The 25,130-nt window shown below is 35.2% G+C and overlaps 1 protein-coding gene across 3 annotated transcripts in view; it reads left to right on the top strand.

Annotated features, from left to right (window-relative positions):
- The window catches only part of ARHGAP15 (Rho GTPase activating protein 15), a 622,754-nt gene that overhangs the window by 310,383 nt on the left and 287,241 nt on the right, over positions 1-25,130 (top strand). For all 3 annotated transcript variants that reach the window (XM_027131893.1, XM_027131900.1, XM_027131911.1), the window contains 2 exons: positions 7,599-7,697; positions 8,965-9,094. In XM_027131893.1, the coding sequence (XP_026987694.1) occupies positions 7,599-7,697; positions 8,965-9,094 (229 nt within the window). The remainder of the gene's footprint in view (positions 1-7,598; positions 7,698-8,964; positions 9,095-25,130) is intronic.

The raw sequence follows: 25,130 nt of genomic DNA, 5'->3' as shown, positions 1-25,130 counted from the left end.
GTGGAACAGGGGGGCTGCAGAGCAGGTAGATGGCAGAGCACACAGGGTCTGGCAGCCTGAATTAAAGGCTTTATTTGCACTGCAGTGTACAGCTGTGGGGAATCTCAGAATGATATCAAGCAGAGGAATGGGATGATCAGATCCAAATTTCAGAAAGATCACTATGGCTACAATATGGAGCATGGATTGGAAGGGAAAACATAGATGAGATGGTGGGGAGACAAAAAGATATTGTCATTAAATCCATGTGGAAGATGATGGTAGTATACATAGTTAAATACATTAAAATTCCATAACAGTATACATGACTTTTCATTAAAATTATAAACACATAATGTTTATCCATGAATCAAAAAAAATTGAACGATAGCAATTTGGTGTACCTTGGGAAAAGGGAAATTTTGTGTTTGTTATACTTTTATATTTGGTAAGAAAGTTTAAATTGGGCATTTCTTAAGTAAACACAGAAATAGTGACAACCATTCCAATTTGAAAATAGTGGGAACAGCAGATTCCCAAATGTCATGTGACTAAATGAGTAATTTTGCACAGTGAACATAGCTCAAGCTAGAAGCCGATCTGTGGTTGGCAGGGATTGAGTGGTGGGTACCAGCGAACACGAGCCCTGGGATGATGAGTTTACCTAGAGGCAGTTGCTCCCCCCAAGTTTAAAAATTAACATTAACAGCAATAAAACTCTAAGCTGATATCTTTATACACCAACTGCTTCGATTAGTCACTTTTTCAGTTGTTTTTCATATGAGCACCACAGGCAAAAGTTTTGGTGTAGCTGACTGCAAACGTGTAGAAACTGCTAAACTATCTACTAATTACTTGGATAGTATTCTTTGATGAATATTGAGAAGACTGTTTCTCAGTAGTTAAAGTATTTTACTACAGGTAAAAGAATGAACACGAGTTTTGTTTTTCTTTTTTCTTTGTTTGGGTTTGGGTATTTCATTCATAAACAGAAAGGTAGAGTGGGCAAGTGATTCAGGGTGTGAATGTTCACTACGGGACCAGTTTTATTATGCAGAACAAATCTGTGTTGTAGGAATGCAGGGACCAAATTATTTGAGTGTCAAAGGTACAGCTCAATTTCAGTTAAAAAACACTGTTTTTTGAAAGTTTGACCTTAAACCTTGGATTTCAGAACACACTTAAAATCTGTCGTGTATATTGCCCAACATTTGTTTACTTTCCATTAAATAAGAAATTGCTTACATGAGCAGGTTATTTTGATATGATGACACCACTGAGGGTTCCAGTAAATGTACATGCAAATCAATCAACCCCAAACACATTGAAAACATATCCAATAAACCTCTCGAAACTAATGAACTCACGTTTGTTAACACAAAGGGAGTTGTGGATACACAGGATCCTTTGGTGGCCAGGCTCATTTAGTAGCGTGTGGATTTTAGAACATTTCTCAGAGTCAGAAGAAACAGGGTAATTATAACATAAGGTTCAACATCTTTAGATATGTAGAACATTTTCCGTTGCTTAAAACAAATATTCCCTAAGAAAGTATAAAACATTTTTCTGACTTGCAAAGTTTTTGCAGTCTATCATTTAAATTACTTAAATAAAGGGAGCTTTACTGGTCCCCAAAGCTGAGAATATAACACCCTCCATGCATATTAGCTTGATCTTCTTGACAGACCAGAAAAGTGTTTGTGTGTGCCAATTAAAACGAAAATGGATCCCTAGTGGCTTGTTCCTCACCCGACTTCTGAAGACTGCTATCATTGTTTGCTAGGATAAGGCTGCTATCCAAAGTAAACAAACTTTTCAAAACTTTCATGACAGATGGGGGTTACAAATGCATTTTAATAAGAGAGTTGCCAAAGCAACTTTTTTTTTCTAATCAGCATATATTTACTTAACATCTAGCAACATTGGGAACACAAGGCAGATACTTTCTCACAAAATGTTTTAACAAGTAACATTTTTGGAAAGACAAATTGAAGACCTTTTACTTCTAACTGATATTTTACCCTCAGTTTTATGTTAACTTTGCTCGACATGTTAAGAAAAATGTTAGGAGTTACTCAAACCAGATTGTAATTTGAGACAGACATGCAGCTTGATAATGTAATTTCTTTGGTGGTCATAAACACCTTTGAGACCAAGTAATTTAACTATTAGTATAACCATGACAACGTCCATATCAAATGTGGAGTGTGATGCAAGATGAAAAAAAAATGTTAATCTGAGGGGTTTTTTCAAAGCATTATTGCTTCAATTTTAGGTCTTGACATCTCACTATGATGTGGCCAAGATATATATTTCTTATGCTATTAGAATTAAATAAAGATACAACCAAAATTAATAAAAAAATTATTTTCACTTCAAATGAATTTGCTATACTTTGACATAACTTTTTATATCTACTTAATTTAATTTAAACATAATGGTTTCATCAAGAAGTCCAAAGTGTCTCCAAATATAGTAGCAATTAAATTCCATTCCTCTTAAATGGGTAATCTGCTTACTTGTAGAATCACTGTAGACACACGATTTAACATTTTTCAAGGCTCTTTGGATATCTGGCATATTTTATTACACATTTCCTATATACAGTTTCAACTTTATTAAGATGGAATAAACCCTCCTTAGGCTCATCATCAAAGTTTGATCCTAAGCAAAATGTGAAAGATACTTAGTTCAAACATAGGATTGTTTTAGTTCTTTCTAGAATCTCAAAGAGTTTTTTGGGTGCTCCAATTCTGTTTTAGATATATATTTTTTTTTTCGTAGCAGGATAGTAGCTGTTTTTGAGGGAAAAAAAAAAGAAAGAAAGAAAACATCTGAGAAACAATATTGGTTGATCTTTGAAAATTGTGCTATCTTTAGCATAACAGTAAAGAAACAAGCAACTTTTGTCTAAGATCTATATTCCAAATTTCACAACTGAAACCAAATCATCATGGTCCTTTTCCCATATGCAGAGTCCTTGACTGGTATACAACTGTTTGCTAAGAACTAGTGAACTAGAAATCAAGATCTTTGTAATCTCTTAATTCTGTCATTTAAAGTGATGCCAATTTGATAGAATGGCATTCTCATTTTCCTCATTTGCTTCATTTTCTTCATTTGCAAAATTACTTTATGATAGTGGAAGAAAGCTGCATTTGAAGAATGTTTAATATGTGCTTTGAGATCATTAAAGCTGTTATCACTTTGCATACCAAGTGGTAGTATTCATATCCTTAATATACTAAAGTTCTGATAAAGTCAACCTTTAAAGAATAACATATCATGACCAATAGTTTATATATAATTCCATGATACAAATGTGTCTGCAGTAATTACTCCCTCCTCTGAAATCTTGGCAGGAGCATTGTCTGTGCCACTCACATTGGGACTTAGTATAAGCCATTTTCTATTGTTATTTATCCTTATACTCATATGTCCTGTTTATCCAAACAGATCGTGAGCTCTTGAGGGTGAGAGTTGTGTATTCTTAGCTTCTAACAATGCGCCTTGCACTTAATAGATGTTTAATCAGTCCTTATTGATGATTAGGGAGATGTTCGGTGAGAAATACATCTTCTCATTCTCCTGAACTAAAATTATGTGTGGGGTTTATTCTGCAGTAGGTAAGTTGTTACTATCAAAGAGGGGAACACATGTCACTTGTTAACTCTAGCACCTTTGATAGTCTCCCAACATTCATTTGAGGTCAACTGGAATGGAAGTAGCCGACAATATTTAACCATCAAATATGTTTTACTGATGAGGCATCTATAACGTAAAGTTGTTCATTGATCATTATCACATACATTTGGTTATTATTTATAAAAGACTGAAAAATAACTAAAGTAATATGTCTATAATGTTTCCTCTATGGAGCTATGAATAGTTTTAATTTGTTTTTTCATTATCTTTAGTTTTTCTAAATTCTCCACAGTAAATTTAATGTCTTAAAATCAGGGAAAAAAAAAGTGATGTTCTGAAAATTTTTTGTTTCTATTCTGGCAAACCAAAGTATGGAAAATGTTAATAATATAAATACCATCCTACATATTAATTTCTCATTTAAGTGAACATCCAACAGGGGAAAGACTAACCGCCAGAATGCATTTTGACAAGAGCAGTACTTAATTGACAATATTGAAAAGGGCAATACTTAAACATAAACCCTACTCATTAAAAGTCCTTTAAGCAGCTTTAAATTAGCATAACTATACTCCATTTGTTAATTAAAGGTTAGAAAACAAATTTCTTCTCTCCTTGTCTCTAATCAGTGAAGTTTGGAGTTGGGATGTACCTGCTTTCATCTTCAGAGGAGCCCTAACAAGGACACAGACTAAGTTATGTCCCTAGCCCAGGGAAACTATTGCAGAATTAACACCAGAGTCTTGAGGAATGTGTCTGTTCTGCGTGTTGCCCAGTGGATATGCTTATGTAATTTCTTAGGCATACACTTATTACCAGCAAGAATTCAGGTGGTCATTATTTAGCGAGAAAAAGTTTCAGGCAAATTTCCTGACAGGTATTTAAATACATCTATTCTTGACAACACCAGAAAATTTCATTGAGACGGCTTTGGTGCCAGGATATATCCCTTCAAAATACAACTTAGTGGAGATAAGGGATTTCAAGAGGCATTTGTCTAAAGTAGGCTTTGAAGCAAAGTGTAGACCAACAGCTCTTGCCTAAACCCATCTTTTCTGTAAGTTCTTCCTTCATCTACCGTATTCCAGCATCTGTCAGTTAGACAAAGCACGATACAGAAAGAGTACATTAGCCTGGCTTAATATCAAATCTTTTATGTCTGTTATCAGTTCTATATCACTCTATAGTGTCATCAGGAGATAATCAAACATTTAGTCAAAGCTAACATTTACTGATATCTTTTTTTTTAAGAGTGTTGAAAATTTGATTGTTCAAAGTGCAAGTATGATTCAGCAAACCATTTATCAGAAAACCTAAAGAGGTAATGTTAAAAAAGTGGATTGAGAAACCTGAATTAAATGTGTTTTACCAGCCAAAGACTTTGAAACTGCTTTCCTGTGAGTGATTGGAATGGAGCAGAACAGTCAATTACTGACTGTAATTAAGAAGTGGATGCATTTAAACTGTAGAGAGCAGTAGCAGACTTCTCCAGACTGCCTAGTAACTTGAAAGATTAGTGGGAAGACCAAGAAAAGGATGTAAACTGTATCTTTCTGATAGTATGTTTTGAATGAATTGCATTCACATAGTTCTCTGATCCAGCTTCTCAAAATGAATTCATAAATCACTGGTTCTGTACAATTAATGCAGTAATATATTTGGACAAAGAAACTTTTAAAGTACATTTTGCTCTTGGTTGTGTTAGGAGTAAAGATCCCCTTTGCATTGCGTAGCATGCACCAAAACTGCAAATGCACTGCTGAAGTACTTACATTTTATCACTGTTTGAATTTACTAGACTGAAAACTGAACCATACTGGCTCTTTCCTAAACCCTCAGAATATGTTTGTTTCTGGTACTTCGAAAATGTTCCTTTTTATAATTTTAATAATGGTTTATTTATAATGACAGAGAAATAGGTTGTACACTGCCTTTGGGCTAATTGATTTTTCTTTGTGTATGTTAACAAATCGTAACATTATATAATACATTCTTAATCAAAATATTTACCTTCAGATTAGGATGAAGGTAGGGGTCAAGGACATTACTAGTTTTCTTGCGTTAGTTAGAAGTGACCTTATATTTTTAGATGACTATTTCTGTGGCAGCACTTTATAAAGTAAATATTTGGAACTTTATGTAAGTAAAGACCATTGTAAGTGTGTTCAGATAATTAAGCAAACATCAGCTTAACTGTCTTTTACTAGATACATAAAACAGAGGACTATTTGGAGGCTATTTTGAGCCATCCCGACTCTTGCACGCAATTTTACTTAGAAAAAAAGAGTGATAGGGCTTCCCTGGTGGCACAGTGGTTGAGAGTACGCCTGCCGATGCAGGGGACACGGGTTCGTGCCCCGGTCCGGGAAGATCCCACATGCCACGGAGCGGCTGGACCCGTGAGCCATGGCCGCTGAGCCTGCGCATCTGGAGCCTGTGCTCCACAATGGGAGAGGCCACAACAGTGAGAGGCCCACGTACCGAAAAAAAAAAAAAAAAAAAAAAAAAAAGAGTGATGGGCCCTGGTAATCTGTCAAACGCTAGTGTGGATAATTAAATTCCTCTTATTTTCTAATCTTTCACTTCTCATAATTTGAATGTACTTTGAATAGTTCCTTTTCTTACAACTGTAAAAAGTTGGAATCCAACTCACTCAAGAATGGTTGCATTGCAGCACTGAGTAATGTTGCATCTCTAAATAGTTTTTTCTAAAAATCAATGCAAATGAATATATATGTATGTGTGTAATCAAAGATTGCTTTAAAACTCCAGGATTATTGTCATTAAATGTTGCCATAAGAATCACTGAAACCTTCAGAGTGAGCTATTTGGGGTAATAATTGTCACTTTAATGATAGAATTACAGAGACATTTTGTAGCATGATTTTTGATTTTCTGAACTTGTGCCACGTTTCAGCATTTACCTCCTATTTAGAGGAAGTAAGGCTGAGAAGAGGTGACTAGCTCCTGACTGAGTATTTTGAAATGTCAGTCCTCTAAACCTCTGAAGCTTTGCTTGATGTGTGACAGTAGTTGGGAAATGTTCATCTTCCTGTTGAAACAAAAAGTCAACAATACAAAGGGAAAAATCTTCACAGTTCAGATTGATAGCTTAATACGAAAAGCGTGTCCACACCCACTCTAATCAAATTCTTGTCTAAGTAGTCCTTTATGTGTGAAATCAAGAGCATTGCTCTGTTTTCTATAGGGCCACATTCTTCTCTCACAATTCCAGGGAGAAAAAGATTCCCTGCAAGGAAAAACGTATAGTTGCATGCTAAATATTGCCAACTACTTAACAGCCCTAAGAGTCTGGAACAGGAATGTTCATTTGATAAGTACTCTCCATGAGAGGTTCAAATATGTAAATGAACTTTTATTTTAATGTACTCCCTTTGTGGGGAAATTGGTCCTTTATTGCTTTCCTATAGGTCTTTATGATAGGAAAGTAGAAGTAGCCAAATGTTATTCGTTAGAATGACCTTTCAGAAAAGTCTGCATTAGTCTCTTTGGTAAATAATCTGTTTTAGTGCCCTCCATAAAATGAAATCAAATATAGAGATACTATTTGATTTGAAAGAGACAAACAGGAAAGAGCCAAAAGTGCAGAATGAATTCTGACACACCCGAGTGCATTTTTCTGAGGTTCTGACTTAAGTGGATACTGTCTGCATTATTCTGAACTTCCTGGCTTCCTTTCTCCATGAGTTGGAGTAATTCAGCTTTAGGCCTACTCTGAGTTAATTGTTCTATTATTAAAACAATAATATATTTGTTATGACATGAAAAAATCGTTCATAGAGAGCAGTTCAAAATGATCCTAGTCTCCCAGTTTCCAGAAAGACAATTACTGGAATACAAGAAAATATCTGAGTGTATTAAAGTGTGTTTTTTAAAAAAGTATATATTTTTTCATGTAAGAGATCTATTTTATTTTATATGGTTTGCTTACCTCTCAACTTTTTTTTTTTCAGATCACAACAGTATCAGGAACTGAGTTCCTTCTGCAGTCAGATATTGACTTCATCATATTGGATTGGTTCAACGCTATCAAAAATGCAATTGACAGATTGGTATGTATTTGTTTTGGCTGTTACCTTTATTAATTAGAATGTAGTCATTTAAATCTATTGCTTAGGCATAAGCACACATGCATTTAAGTAGATCCTATGAATTGAGAGTTAGTAAGTTATTTTAAGTTTAAATAGTCCACGAAAACCATTTTCAGTAGAGAGGATTTGTGGAACTAAATGTCATTTGATTTCTCTCTTTCAAAAACACAGTGCATTCATTTTTTTCCTGAAATAACACAGACGTTCATTCACTGAAGTCTGTGAAAAGCACACAAGAACTTAATAACTACTGAATTTTCACATTTTCAGTTTATGCAATCTATAATACATATTCTTGAAAATAAATATCAATGTATTTAAGCCCATACTCACTGTTATAATACCAGTAAACAATAACCCTTTGTATTGATTTTCATTGTTCTTCCAGCTAAGCTAGATTGTTCTTCTCATGAAAATTATGTATCTAGAACTTCATGAAATTACCCTAAATTCACACATTTAGAGTATGTTCTTAAAAGAGTCAAATTATTTAAAACTACTCATTTTATACTGTTTCTCGACCAAACATCTTATTTTAGGACACTAATATTTGCAAAATCTTGAGAAGAAAATATTCTTGAGCGTTTTTAATAATGTATACAAAAACTACAACATTTTTGTGTAATTTTACTGTGATTTAATCACACACTTCCATTATATAACTTTGGGATCAAAACTTTAAAAAATAAAATAACAAATTGACTTTTCCCCATCATCAATATAGTTCCCTTATCCAGGCACACATGAGTACTCACGCACACACACACACACACAGATTGCTTTTGTCATTAAGAGTGGACTCTGGAGTCAAACTTCCTGCATTTGAAAGTTTGAATCCAGGTTCTATCATTTACTAGCTGTGTGGCCTTAGGCAAATTACTTATCTCTTTTGGCTTCAGTCTCCTTGTCTGGAAAATAAGGATAATAATAATAATACCTACCTCATAGGATTACTGTGATGATTGAGTTAATGCACGGAGTGCTTGGGGTATGCACAGCATTTAGTAAGTTTTATATATATATATATATATATGTATATGTGTGTGTGTGTGTGTGTGTATATATATATATATCATTATTAAATTTGAAAATTGAGCTTAGCTTAGGGGCCCTATTCCAAAATAATTATCTTATTTCAAACTTCTCTTTAACAGCAAAATAGATCACAGAACTATTCAGTGCATTTTTTCTTCCTTGTAAAATTATCCCATCTAATTGTCATTTCCAGCCAAAGGATCCAAGTAGTCCTTCAAGAAACCTGGAATTATTTAAAATTCAGAGATCCTCCAGTACTGAACTACTAAGTCACTATGATAGTGATATAAAAGAACAGAAACCAGAGAACAGGAAATCTTTAAGTAAGTATTTTCTTTTGACTTGCTCATTTTAACTCTGTTTAAATGCAGTGCTTATGAAATATAAATGCATTGAAATGAGATTTGAGCCAAACTCATACTACTCATGGAAGATTCGTAGCCATTTTCTGGCCAGGGATTCATGCACTGGAGGGCAGTCTGGGCGCTTTGCATGCGTCATTGTTGGTAATGCCTTTTGAAAAAATAATTGTTCCAAGGTCATGGTCTCTGCTTACAGCAAACCTCTGAATCTCTGAGTAATAACCATGGCGTTCAGATTGGTGATTGATTTTGAGAGTGGGAAATGTCAAGTGTCTCCAAACCTTGGTAAGCTGACTATTTGATTTCCATACGTTAAAAGATATATGAGTGACCAGCATAGTTGGCTCAACATAAACCAACAGACTATGCAACTTTCTACACTTTTAGACCACCAGAAAGATTTAGAAATGTGGAATGTGGATTAGATGTCCTCCAAGGTCACATCTATTTCTAATATTCTGAAAGAAATGAATTTGAAATGAAAAGGACCAGTCTGTCCACTTATATAGTGACCTTGAGCATATCTCTTAACCTTCTTCACTCTGATTATTCCTCAATAAAGGAAGTTATGAAAAAGTGTCGTGCATATCTCACAGAGTTGACATGAGTCTCAGCTTCCTAAAAGAACAAGTAGATATCTCTGGAATTAGAGAAAAACAATTTCCCAAAGTCTTGTAAATTATAATACCTTTCTTACATCATCTGTCTACCTACACTGAATCTTCTGAATCACCATTTTTTCTGCAATTTCCCTCTGACCGAAGATCAGTGTAGTTATATCCTAGCTTTTTGAACTTAAGGAGAACTCAGTAAGTAGAGAAAGGCTGATTATGGAATATCTCCTTATCTACATATGTATATGAGTAAATATGCTAGATGACCATATGTGTAGATACACATATTTGTGTGCATTAGAGAGTATTATACATATTTATACATAAATGTACATGTACATTCACCCACATGACAAGAAAGAGGGAAACTATTTATATGTGATACTATATCTTCCAAATCTAAATTATTAGGAACCCAAATCTAGAAACAGCATGACAGCTTTGAGTAAGAGCACCCTTTCAAAACTGTCATTATTCAAAGAACCATACCATAGTTTCAACAACTGTTAGGTACATTATTTAGGTAGCAGTTGTGTTAACTTAGAGCTTAAAATTATCAATGTTAGTGTCTTGGACTGTATGGTGCTTTCCAAATTATTTGTGGAAGATAAACAATGCCATTTTTAAAAGTTTTCCATATGATGGTACAGTTTGAAGTTATCTCATTTGAAGATTTCTCTTGAATTCCTGGTCATTGTCCCTCTTGACTTCATATGGGATCAGACATAAGATTTTAGAATTAGAATTCAACTGTGAGTACATAATTAATGTTAACTACATAAACATTTGTAGTGGATATAAAAGGATGCATGAGGCAATGAGCAGTAGCTCTGGAATCTCAGATATAATTGCTGGTTTGGAGGAGACCTTGGCACATTTCTGAAACCTAAAGCTCAGGAGAAAATAAAGGTTTATAAAAGTGTGTGTGAGAAACATTGAGGTAAATGGATTTTGTATTCAGCAATAGTCACTTGAAATGTTTTCAGACCATACTGGGGAAAAAATTCCTACAGGTAGAATACCAGCCGCTTCTCTTTAGAATTTATTTTTAACTGGGAGAGACAGTTATATGTCTATTTTGGGCTTAAATTCGATCCTGTCTAAAGACAAGGAAAGAGACATATAATTCATTCTATTCATTTCAAAATGTATTTAACTGTATAATGACCTCATATTCACCTTTTTCTTTGCAGTTAAAAAGTAATGATAGCTAGCAAATACTGAGTACTTACTGTTCAGGCATTGTTCTAAGTGCTTGTCTTATATTGATTTACTTAATCCTTCTACTAACCCAATGACATAGGTACCATTATTAACCCTATTTTATAGATGAGGAAACTGAGGCACAGAAAATTAAAGCAACTTGTACAAAAAACAAGTTATGGAGACAAGTTTCAAACCCAAGCAAACCGATATTAGAGTCTGTGCTTTTAACCATCACACTATAGTGAAATGAACAAATAAAAGGTAAACTTAGTTTATATCAACCTTGGCCTTGGGTGGAAATATTACATTAAAGATGAGATCCATATAAATCAATAAACTTAAATAGGGACCCAAAAACATATTAGCAAAAGAATTAAAACCAGATGTTGCCTTTGGACTTTGATTTCACTGTTAAACTAAAAGGGTCGTTTAATCTTTACTGCTAGCCCTAATTTTAGAAAATGCTTCGTTACTGTATTTTGGTGGATATTTATAGTTGTAAGCCTTTTTTAGGACTAGTATATTTTTTGCGACGTAGGATACAGTTAATATCCATCTAATACTTTGAATGAAGTTCATTCGGTATTTACATATTCATTTTCATTTGAAAGGCATAATGATTGACCCACCCACACAATATCAAATTAGCTATGCATTTAAAATAGTGATTGGCATATTTTGTATTTGATGCTTTTTAAAATATTTTTTCAAGTAGGAAATACGCTCTGTGAAACCCCTCTGATCTCAGTCCCAGATTTGAGCACCCGAACTTAGGTTTTTAAAGCATGAATTCGGTTTTATGTCACCCTCTTGAGATTAAATAATTATGTGGAGTTAGAGAGTCACAGTGTCTCCTTCCTTATTAGCAGTCTAAGAACAAACTTTATTGTCAGTTTGCTGCCTTTGGCTTCCTGTGCCCTTGATGTTCCCACGAGTTTTGTCGCCAAGATTGTAGACAGATAAAGCCAGAATTACTTTTTTTAAAGGCATGTGAACATCATTAGCAGCTAACAGGTGGTCATTTCATTGTCCAGTTTCTCTGTATAACATGGGAAAAAAAATATGTACTTTCAGTGAGTGAATCAGAAAGTTAAGTGCTTAAATATACTTTCCTTTTTAAAATATGATTCTAACCTGCCAACACTATTAAGTACTAATCAGATATTTTAAGATATCAGTTGAGTCTAACGGACAAGAAGCCAGAAAATTCAATGTAAGGGCCAAATCACTGTGGGAAATTCAGGACACCAGCATGGGATGAGAGTGGGAGAGCAGCTCTCCAGGGAGGGCTGTTATGGAAAGTGGAGAGTCAGTCAAAGAAAATGCTAACATATTTTTCCGAGGAAAGAGAAGCGTCTTCCACTGATGGCAAAGAGGAAAAGCTCAAATATAAATCCAAGAAAACTTGGAGAGCTTTCTGAACTTTCCTGAGCTTTACTTTCTAGATCTATAAAAATGGATCTAATACTGTCCTTGCAGGATCAAGTGAGAATGTGAAATTAGATATGTAAATACTTAGCTCACAGCAGGCACTCAATAAGTAGGAGCTCTTATTATTGCCCTCTATGTCCCCAAGCAGATGGCAGCAAACTAGGGCATGAGCCAAGGGTGGTGTCTGATAGAAGACTGGAGCAAGGCATATATACTTGACATCTTCTCTCTGAGTGTAGAGGAAATAGGGGAAAGGAGCCAGAACTGGATATGGGAGTTATGGCTGCAAAAATCTGAATGTGAGCAGCTGGTCTTTTCCCTGGCGACTCCCTAGGTGAAAATGGCAGCCAGGGCATTCTCGGGAGCAGCACACCAGGAACTAGCACAAGGGAGCCAAGAAATACTCTTGATTCATTTATGCCCAGAAGAGCAGTTCATTAAGAAACTCCAGTTGATGGAAAGGATTCAGCATCTAGCCATTTCACCATTGCTTTAGCCATACCTCTAGTTTATTCCCTCATTCATGTATTTATTATTTTTCATTAATAGATATATCTGAAGCCACACCACTAAAATTCCTGGCTCCACACATCTGTACTTCAAACTTTTAAAAATTATTTTTGTATTTAGATTATGCTGTAGGAGTAGTATATCTCATGCTAATCAATTGCTAAGCTGTAAATCCATGTATGGAAATCTTGAATAAGTTTATACAAAATTGATACTTAGCATTATAAATAAGCACCCCCAAATGAACATAAGTTAGAAGAATAAAATCAAAAGTAATAGAACCGAAAGGAAATGGGTTTCCTATTAACTGTCTTTTGATGAAAGCATCATAAAAACCAAATGTATTCTGGGTGAAATCCTAAAAGTATTTTAGATATGGATTTCCTAATTCCACAGCTCCTTAGTGATGTATGTAACAAGAACGTAGGTACAAGGCTACAGGAATAAAGATAAGAATGGAAAAATTGGATTGAGATATTTATACAGTGCAGAAAATGAAAATGCTTGTGAAACTTTAGTGTTATTTTTGTTTAAAAATTTGCCTGCAAAGTAATAATGGTCATGCCAAGTGAAAACAAGTGTGATAGAGAAGACAGTTAATTTTTGTGCTAATCTAAATAATTATAATACTGGCCATCCACAACTGTATGTAGACTAACTTCTCAAAATCCAATTGTAAACTGGTGGCTTAGACCTCAACACACTTTTGTAAGGAAACCATGTACTAGCCACAAAAGCACACTTGAATCTTATGCAATCATTTTGAATGTTGTTTCTAGGGAACAGTTCATTTTGAGTTTGTTGCACCTCTGTCCTAGGAGCTCTGCCTTCCCAGTAGCATTGCTTTCCATCTGGTTTCCCTTTTTCTCCTCCCCCCACCCTTACACCAACTCCACCAATGCAATCAGGATTCTCAGAATGGCTTTGGCCAGGAGATTCCTGGACCCTGAAAATCCCCAGTGATGGCAAGGAGGGAATGCAAGGCCTCCAAGCCAGAAGAAATAGTCAGAAAAGGAGAGAATGAAGGACTGGAGAGGAAGTTTTTGCAGTATGGGTGGGGAAGTGAGTCCTCAGCAAGGTCAGATGTTCTTTGTAAGACATGTATGTAATGAGAGATTAGTCTGGCATTGTCCCAAATGTTAACATTTGTTGAATCTAGGTGGTATCTATAGGAGTGATCATGATGCTGTTGTTTTCTGTATGTTTGAAAGTTTCACAATCAAAAACTGGAGTATATACACACATATACACACACATACACAATAAGGCATTACTCATGTTCATAATTCAATAAAAGAATATATACATTTTCTAATTGTAATTTGAAAATTTTAAGAGAAAAGTCAAATTTTCTGAGTATGAGTTACATTAAGACCTCTTTAAATGTAAAACATTGATAAATCACTGTTTTCCTACTTTTTCTCCAAAAGCCAATATATTTTTTCTTGTGACTATTGTGACCTTTCTGGTAACTATATAATTAACAAAATTTATTAAAATGTTCATTATTATCCGAAATGGAAAAGTCATACTAGTTTCCTGGATGAATATGTAATTAGCAATTGTTCAAAACATATTGTGAGGCCTGTTCTGGAGAGTCATATAAATACATATGTTAAAGTTTCTTCTTATTAAGAATTTTGTATAAAACAGCCTAATCTTGCCAATGCATGAAAATAGTAAGATGAATAAGCCATCTGCCAAGAAAATGAAAACAATATTAAAATTGCACAAAGAAATTATATCTAGCTCTGAAGAAACAGAAAAGCTCTTACCTGGACACACACGAAAAAAATCATAATAGTTGTGTAGAATATTATGGGTGAACGTGTTGTCAGAAAGATCCAGATTCAGATAAGGTGGTCAATTATCTGATTCTTTTTTTTCCCACTAAAATCAATATTGGTACCCTGGCACCAGTTTCATTCAATATCCACCTGAGAAAAATAAACTATTGAACTGAAGTGTGAAAATAAAAATAAATTTGTTTTACTATAGTTATGTTGACTTAAAAAAAAACCGCACAATGTGAGAGTTTTATTTGGGACAAAATGAGGACTGCAGCCCGGGAGACAGCATCCCAGATAGCTCTGAGAAACTGCTTCACAGAGGCAGGCAGGGGGCAAGGTCAGTATATATGTGATTTTGGTGAAGGGGAATACATGCAATCAAGCACATATTTTTTACAGACAGTTTCTGCTAGTCCCGTGCAGGTTACTGCTAGTCACAAGGAGCAGAGGTCGCCATGAAGGATTTTAGCACTTTTCCACATATGAAGAGATACAAGAATTGGGGTCATAAAATTGGCTTCTGAAAATATCTAACTATCTGAAGACCTGTTCTGCCAGTGTTTCTCAGAGCACAGAGTGCCTCATTTCGGCTCTCCACCTGAACTCCTTTCAGGGGGTGTTGAAAGTCAGCAGCTGCAGCAACACATGATTTAATCCTTGTAGAGGTAGATGGCAAGTGCCAATAGAAAATGCCAGTTCGTAGTTGACATTTAAGACACAATATCTAAGGAACGGTGAGTGTCAGCTCTCTTCTTGATTGTTTCCCACAGGTTAAGGGAGTTCTTTATTTCAAAATATTCCAGTTTGGTGAAGAAAAAAATGAAAAGTTTTAAAAGAAAATTTACATTGCCAAAGCTGGAAGAGTTAAACATTATGAGAAAAACAAACAAACAAACAGTAAAGATTAAATGCACACTTGATAATCAGACATCTGAATTACTTTGTCAAAACAGTATTATTTAATTAAAATAAACAAAAACCAGTACTATTCACGAAAGTTCCAGGGCTTCACTGAGGCACTGTGTGACCACAGCAATTGTTCTGACATGTGTTTCCAAGACAGTTAGCAGCAATTCAAGTTTCCTGGGACCCATAGATTACAGTCTCTTCAAAACATTCAGTTCTCTGTGAATCATTGGATAAGAGGACTTAGTTATAAGCTGAGCAAAGGATGTTCTGATTAATCTCTTCCTTCCCATCTAAGGGGTTGATCTCGCTCTCTGACCTTTCAGTGTCCATTGTCATGTATCTTGTAGCATCAGCTACTCTGAAAGTCTATCTAACCCTATCAGCACTCAAGCACTAGATCACCGCATCTCCTCTTGACCCTGGCAGTAACTCCCTGACCATGTTTCCCCTTAGATGAACTGCATTTAATCAATTTCTGATTTCATTAGGTCAAATGGCATCTTTCTTTCAATAATAGGCCAGATCCAGAGGGCTGTTTGCTGTAACTCTCCAGCAATACTTCCTTAGCATGAATACACTACTGTGATTGTAAACAATAGAAAAAAATGTCCTTTGATCTCCTCTGAAAGTTTCTCCTCTCTTTATTCCATGACCCTAGAATGGGCATATATTAATATTTTCTTGTAAAGTTAGGTATATGATATTAGTTTACTGGTGTCATATCAAGTTTAAAGTATCTTAGCTAAACATGATATTTAAAGCATTCTTACAGTGAATCCCTGTGCAGAAAAAAGCATTCTTTTGAATGCAAATGATCAACTCTTTCTGTGTACAGAATTTATTTGGTATAGTCCTTTTTGTTTCTGGAGTGCGGGAATAACGCTATTTTTCTTCAAAATCCTAAAACAAAATAATTTGATTTTTAATGCATTTATTTGGGTGTCCCAAATAGGCCCAAAAGTATGCTTAGGGAAAACATTTAACTGTAAACATGTATAATCGATGAGATTTTCTTGGAAAATAAGTTTATTTCTCATTACTCATAGTAAAGCCCACATCCATGTAAGGAAAAATCAGGTATTGCTTTCCTCCCAAAGTATGAGTTGTATCCAAAAATACCAGCTCTTTCCATCAAAATGCAATAAAATGTGATCTATAACATTAGGACTCTTAGCTTCCTTCAAGAAATGGCTTATGAATGTCTGGAGAATGGTAAATCAGTCTGCCAATTCATCTTTCTCTGATTATTTAAATAGAACCTAAATACTCCTGCTACCCAATTTCAGTAATGTAAATATACCCTTTTTGTATACAAAATCAATTGGCCTAAAAAAATAGAGGTAAAATAGGAGATGCGATGGCTAAATACAAAATGTAGGACTGGGATGGTGCCGTCAGAGATGGTGACCTCCAAACTGAAGTCAAAGGTTAAGAACAATTTCTAATTAAATTACTGCATTTGGAATGGCTCAAGTCCAAGTTCCTCAATAGAAAGCTATCACTGAGTCCCCTTCTCCAGTTTTTTTCCCACCTCTCTCTGACCCATGATTTATGATCCAGGAAAATGACAGTTATAATCCCTGATGCACGCTACTCTGTGCTGATGTTTATATTTAAATCAGTGTCTTCTCTTTGCTAAATTAACATCCTGTTCAACTCAGCTCAAGCCACACCTCCTCCAAAAAGCTTTCCCAAACCTCTGTGGTGAGTTAGGAGATCCTTAGTACTCAGTGCATATCTCTACCATTGCAGTGGCCAAAGTGTGTGTTACAACAAGCTAATTATCCATGTCTGTTTGTCTGTCCACTAGACTGCCAGACTCTAAAGAGAACTCTAGTTTACCTTTATCTGCAACTATCAGAGTGGCTTGATGATATTTGAGAGTACTCAAAATTTGCAGTGTTAAATTAGTGAATGAATGGATGAGGATATTCAAATGGCCATTATCAATGTACTTCTCATTCTGTGCTAAAAATGAAGATAAAATTGCTGAAACATTTTTAGGAACAATAATGGATTATTTCTTCATCCTGACTACTTGTACTGGTTTGGTATTTTAAGGTCACTATTTGTATGTCTCTCTTAGTTTTCTCTTAGAACTGTAAATCTCAAAGCAATGGTATATTTTTGCAGGTCTCATGTACTGTACCTAGCAAAGTCATGTATAAGTAAGTGTTTTATCATTCAATGAGGATAAAAGTGACTAAGATTTTGGGGAGAGAAAAGAGAAAAGCCTAATCCCTTTGCTTAAAGTTACTGTCCTCTCAGTATCTTTCTATCATGCATTCTATCCTTCTATTTTTTTTTAATAGATCTTTATTGGAGTATAATTGCTTCACAATACCGTGTTAGTTTCTGTTACACAACAAAGCAAATCAACCATATGCATGCATATGTCCCCATATCCCCTCCCTCTTGAGCCTCCCTTCCATCCTCCCTATCCCATCCCTCTAGGTGGTCACAAAGCACGGAGCTGATCTCCCTGTGCTATGCTGCTGCTTCCCACCAGCCAACTATTTTACATTCTGTAGTGTATATATGCCGATGCTACTCGCACTTCTCCCCAGCTTCGCCCTCCCACCCCATGTCATCAAATCCATTCTCTATGTCTACGTCTTTATTCCTGCCCTGCAACTAGGTTCATCAGAACGTTGTTTTTTTCCCCAGATTCCATATGTATGTGTTAGCATACGGTATTTGTTTTTCTCTTTCTGACTTACTTCACTCTGTGTGACAGACTCTAGGTCCATCCACCTCACTACTAATAACTCAATTTTGTTTCTTTTTATGGCTGAGTAATATTCCATTGTATATATGTGCCACATCTCCTTCATCCATTCATCTGTTGATGGACATCTAGGTTGGCACTATTTACAATAACCTTCTATTTTATTTGAGAGAATCACTCTGGTTCATAATTATTCTTGATGCTGTTCTGTGGGCTCTGACTTAGAATTTTCAAGGCTGTATTGGAGGCGAGAAAGAAGAAGACACTCTATAATGTACAAAAAAGATAGTAGTTTTGATCATTTTTAGAAGACTCTGAGAATAGTTTTCTTTAAGGTCAGCATATTTATAAAAATCCAGTAATTTTATAAAAATCCACACAAAAGTTAGAAAAGTGTTGTATGCACCTTCTTCAAAAGGTTGTATGGGATTGTGTCAGAAATTTGTGTCTAACAATCGGGTATTTTAAGTACAATTCTTACCGCCAAGATAAGCTAACTATAAGATTTGGACAAGTTTCTTAAGTTTCCAGAAACTGACTTTTCAGATAAATACAGTGGATAATTTTTATATAAATATAAAGCATATATACAATATTATATGATCTAAGGAGATAATAATATATTAGATCTAAGGATAGTGTATATACTAGATCTAAAATATATCTAAGAACTATGTAGATTTATATTACAGTATAAATATTAGATAATGATTTCTAAATGGGTGTACTCTGAGTAAAATAATCATGACATTTGTCTACTATAAGTTCATCAAATTTTCTCTTTAGAAATATAGCAGGAATGCACTTTGCCACTGATTTGAACAGTTGGCGAAATCAGATCAAACAAATGCATAATTTATCAAAGGCTTAATTTTTTAATATCTTCATTATTCTATTGACTCATAGCATTATGTACACTTTTATCTCTGTTTTATTAAGGGATTCCGAGTGTTATGGGGAATAAACCCTTGGTTTTCCATTCCTGAGTGTGAACCTGATGTTATGGCAATCTCTAGAGATTAAATGTCATGAAGTGTCAGTTGCCTTTTCATTCTTGCATAAAAGAGCAAAATGATGCAATGGTAGAGTTTTGACAGAAAGTTATGTAATTTCACTTAAAAACAAGGAAAGATATTGTTTAATTTTAATGTTTTATATATGTGTGTGTGTATATATATATGTATATATATATTAGAACCAAGCCAAATGTCGTAACACATCTGGTGATAAAGAGATAGCTTTTCTTTTCTTTTTTTTTTTTGCGATAGCTTTTTTTGACTAAAGTAAAACTATCAAACCCACATGAATACAGAGCCACTTATACAGAGTAAAGTGAGAGATGCTTAAGATCTGGTCTCACCAAAGCACACTCTATTGACAGACTGGTAAGCATTCCAGGATGCCTCCTAGGCCCACTCTATCTGAATGAAGGGGGTTGTTATGTGGGAGGGGCAACCCTAGCTGACCAAGGTTTCTGTCATCTGCTGAAGCCAGGATCTCCCTGTTCCATTAGCTTGCAAGTGCCTGAGGGTATAAATCATGACCTTCTGATGATTACTCCTCGTCATCCCCGCTACCTAAGGGCGGAGTCCAAAATATATTGGTGTTCAATATTAAATGTCTGACTGAGTAAATAAATGACAGAGTGAGTGAGCTGAAAAAAAAGAAAACAATTTTGAATTTTATGTATGAGAAATGAAGGGAAAGGTTGAAATGTGAGGCACTGACCTCTTGATGGGTGTTTTAGTTTGGATTCCTTCAGAAACAGTCCCTGAGACAAAGATTTGAGTGTAGGTAATATTTTTGGGAAGTCATCCCTGGAAATACAGGTAGGAGATGGGGGTGTGGAGAGAACCAGGGAAAGGAAGGCAACAAAGGAAAATATAAGTTACCTGGAGTTTAATACTGCTATGAAATGCTGGGAGTTTTTCAGGTTGAGAAGACAGGAATGGCAGAGAAGAAAATGGGTACGTATTAAGATAGGAAAGAAAGAACTATTAGAGCATAACATGTTTGGAGAACATCCTAGACTGGTGAGCCTGTAATACACAAAACATTAGGGCAACAACTGGAGATCAGATTGGAAATGAGCAGGAAACATTGGCAAAGAGTCTTGCACAGAATGCTAAGAAATTTTGATTTATACTATAAGTAATGGGTGCCTAGTGACACACTTTTATGCAGGCAGGCAGGAGACATTTACAGATCTGATATTCAGAGTGATAATTTTGGCAGAAATGTGGAGAATGGCAAAGAGACAGGTAGCACAAAAAAAGTGAAAAATCAGATATAAGGAGATACATCAGGAAACTATTACAGTGGACCAAGTAACGTAATACAGGCTGAAACTAGGTAATTAGAGTGGAGAAGGGAGAAAATTCCAGAAATTTCTGAGGGGATATTGACAGGTTTTCTTGATATGTATTGGGAAGATTCTTGGCAGTTCCCAAATACCCATTGCTTCTGTGGTTAGGATAAAAGAAACATCAGGATGCCTAGGAGTTCAACAGAACTGGCATCCTATGTCTCGTTCTTTTAGGATCTTGCTAGATTCTTGTACTTAAAGTATGGTCTGTGGATCAGCAGCAACAATATCACTTGGGAGCTTATCAGGAAATACAGAATCCGGAGCCCCATCCCAACCCTACTAAACAGAATCTCTGTTTTAACAGGTGATTTATATGCATATTAAATTTTGAGAAGGATGCTCCCATATGACAAAAATAATTTCTCTAAGTACTTTTTTGGAAGTCTTGAGCCAGAGAGTGGCCTTTGAGACTTTGACAAGACCTACTTATGTAGAAGAGCTATCTGGTCTGCCTTTATGTAAAATAACCCTACACGTGGTTATTATCACGTTGGCCATGCCATGGCACTGATTTTGGATGGTGAGTACTTATTTCATCTCACCAACCCCTTTCAACCCCTAATTGCAGACTAACTGAGACAGAACCGACTTACACTTTCCTTACAGCTTTTGCCTGTGCAAACACCCAAGTCATGAACTCTGAATTATCCATGTCAAAAAGTCAACAGCTCTAGCCAAGCAACAACCACAATAATGAAAATTTAGCCAAGAATAAACTACCCTCACCAAGACAAACAGCCAAGAAACCAAAGCTCCAAACAATTCCTTGGAAGTGATTCACGAATTCCCTGGATGTGCTCACGTGCAAAGTCCATCTGAAAGGCTATTTACCTCTTATTTTCCATTTGACTCTTACGGGAGCACACAGTCTCATACATAGCCTTCTTTTTGTTATTTTTCTTCTCCAAATGCAAGAATTATAGTATTTTATGGCTTAAATGTCTTTTATTTTAATGTTGTTCTTGGGTACCTGAATTCATTTCTCATTGACCTTTCAGGTTATATGTCATAATTCTGAATGAGTCACGATATAGCTGTTTTACTTATAGAGTAAGTTTATCTGTTGTGCCTGCCAAAACAATCAAGGCCTACCAGCTTGCACGTAGTGAAGTAGTTCAGAAAAATTGCCAAAAAAAAAGTAGGCTCACAATTTAGTGATCAAAAAGTAAAGGATAGATTCCAAATAAAGTCTGATTACTCCTTCTGGTAGTATGAAATTTCATTCACCAGGAAGAGGTAATAATAACTATCTCGGAAATAAAGCATCATTTTCTCAGATCCACCTTTATTTATTCTAGGAAATGCAAACTGAGCTGGGCAAATGATAATCTTTCCTAAGTAAGAATCTTTCTTACAAATTTGCCCCTAAATGCCCAGTCTTTTAAAAACTTGTTGGATAGTAATGAGACAGATTGAAAGAGTATCCTCAAAATTTTAGTAGTGCCTGGATACACTTCACTTAGTTTTATTACTCCAGGACGGCTTACGTAAGAATAATTAATCTTCTTTATTTTTCCTCGTCAGTACCTAGGTTTGTTATTGAGGTTCCATGCCTTATTTTTAAATTGGACATAACTGATTTCACTGAAGGTTTTGACTGAGAACCCATACAATTTTTGCTTAACTCATTTTTATTGAACAAAATCTTGAATTTTAGTCAAGAAGCATTAGATATTAATCACATGCAAGTGGAATCATTAAAATTTCCTTTACCTTCCAGAATAGCAATAGCAGGTCATTACAGAATCATAAGAAGTGAGCTCACTTAATACTCTTAACAATTACATAAAAGCAGTCATTTTCATAAGTCTTAGAAGAAGCTTTTAACTATTACTTGAAGAGCATATTGGAATATTAGAATGTATTATGTTGTGTTATTATAGATGTGACTTGTGAATTGAAAAAAAGTGTTCTCTCACTCAAGACTCTTAGAAGTTATCCTTTTCAGCTTGAATAGTTTTGTTTAACACAGTTTGTGATTATATTTTTTACATGGCAAGTAGAGACCTTTTTGCTGAAATATTCCAGTATCGTTTCTTAATTATTACAATCTTAACTTTAGAGAAAATTAGAGGAGAAACGCAATATTTTCTACTGCAGTTAAGTACAACAATTGGTGATACTTAATTTAAGGTGAGTCAGTTTAGAGGAAAAACTAAAACAAATCCCTCCTCTAAATTATTATCGCCTTTCTCCTTCCTTTTCTTGTAACCACTTCTCGTCTTTGACTTTGAAACCCAACATTTTAAACTCGGTTCTTATTTCAGTGGGCTAATCCCCTTTCATAAATCATGCTCAAGAGCTGAAATAATTTGCACATCATTTAAAGAGTATTTGCTTTGAAATATTCACCTCAAGCCCTTTGTATATCCTTTCTCTCTAAAGATTTGTAGTATTTGTTTTGTTCTCTGAGGTATAAAAGACCTGGATAAACTTTATTCCTGTTGTTTCAAGATTAGTTAACGAAAATGCATATTAATTCAGCAGGAACTGGAACAAACCTCAGTAAAGATGATCATACATATGCCTCTTGGGAATAGCAAAGTACAAAATGTCAGTCTTCAAATCTCCTCGGACTTGCTCAGAAGAGCATTGAGGGATTTAAATTTCCAGAATATGTCTACAAATGTATTTTCTTTGTTGTGGAGAACAGGAGCTATACTGATTATTTTTCCCCAGAAAATTGATTCTAATTTGTATTTAAACAAAAATTAAGCTATTTACAAAGTAGCTCTTCCAGAATACAGAGAAAAACTGCCACAGAAAAGGTAAATTTAACATCAACAAATTATAGTCCTGACATGCCACTAAATTTTTAATTTCTTTTGTTTCAGGCATCAAATCCCAAAATAAAATTTAACAGAACACACCTTTTTTTCTAAAAACAAGTGGAACTGAAAGGACCTCATAAAATCAGAATTAAACATATTTAGGTGAAGTTCAAGGATACACTTAAACATATAAACTCAAATTTTCCAATTTGCTAGTAAACTCAGAAAAAAAACGACCATTTCTCCAAATAATATATCTGTTTTGTATGTTAAAATGTACCCTGTTCTTTTCTTAAACTGAAAATGACCATAACCTTTGGCACTTAAGTGCTTATCCGGAAATGACTAAGTGGATTCAGGGGTAATAAATCACTCTTATGGATCCAGCCACCCACAGTCTTGTTCCACTTCTCTCCTTTACAAGTGTAGTAATAGACATTTCCATAGTCCTCAGGGTGCCAAACTTTGCACCATTAGGAAAATCTGCAAGTAGCTTGATTTATCTTCCTCACTCAGTTAGCTAAGACTCAACTAAGTAAAAACCTGCAGGAATGAACTTGAGTTGTTAAACTTTTTTAATAGGGAGATGCAACAATTAGAACTTTCCTCCTTTGCCACTTCAATTTACTTTGGATGTGAAGCCCCTTGTGAAAAATATTCAGATGAGATCTCAAATTATAGGTGCATGGCTGGATGATGCTGACTCTGAGTTTTCATTATACACAGAGGATTGTCTGCTGTTTGCAATTAATCCAGACACAATTCTCTTGGTACTTTGGGAGGAATGTGGAAGAAATAGCCATTTTATAAGTTGTAAACTCCTGAATTACCCTAAATTAGAGACACTATTAATCAGACACTTAGATATAGACAGGATCTGCTTATTGTGTAGGCTCGTCTTCCCCTGATGGAGAAATCAATTAAGTATTTAGGATGTGGAATACCTTCCAGGTTGGATAACACATTTCATTTAAATTATGGCCCTCCAATTCGAAGCATTAAAGGGGATCTTAACGGATGGAAGCACATTACTGTCTCTTGGATTGGACGCATTAACACTTTAAAAATGAATGTGCTTCCCCGGATTTCCTATTTGTTCCACCAGCTGCCTGTCGATGTGCCAGATAAACAGTTTAAGGATAAGTATGTAAAAGATGTATGTGCAACATTCTGTGTGCTGAGGTGCACCCTTGTAGGAGAAGTCCCCAGCTGTGACCCCTTTGGATGGTTTTTCTCAATGCCTAGCAATCTAAAATGAGAGGGCTCATATGACCATGAGAGAGTAGGAGGGAAAACCTAAAAAGAGATGCAGTTAGTCCTCTCACAGAGGTTCTGTGGATTTCTAATCTTGTATCATTTCTTCCTATCTTAATAAATAACTAAGTGACTATCACAAGAAAACATTGGGACAATATGGTAGAATTTTAAATAAACATAAGATTTCCCATTATAAAAATATTTGGTAGGAAAATCATCATTAGATGATCACTCAAGGACCATCCCTATGCCAAATTTATGAACAGTACTGTAAGAATGGAGCTTTCATATCCCCCATGCTACAGAAGTATGGTATAGAAATAGCTATTGTTTGGGAGTGCTTACCAGGCTGTAGGCCCCGTTTTAAGCAGTGTACATGTTCTCTCTCATTTAATTCTGTCAGTAAACCTATG

The sequence above is a fragment of the Aethalodelphis obliquidens genome, unplaced genomic scaffold (assembly GCF_003676395.1).
Source record: "Aethalodelphis obliquidens isolate GAN/ISIS:26980383/991018 unplaced genomic scaffold, ASM367639v1 scaffold2, whole genome shotgun sequence".
Classification (NCBI taxonomy): Eukaryota; Metazoa; Chordata; class Mammalia; order Artiodactyla; family Delphinidae; genus Aethalodelphis; species Aethalodelphis obliquidens.
The sequence above is the reverse complement of the archived record's forward strand: the minus strand, read 5'-3'. Positions and strand labels throughout refer to the sequence as shown.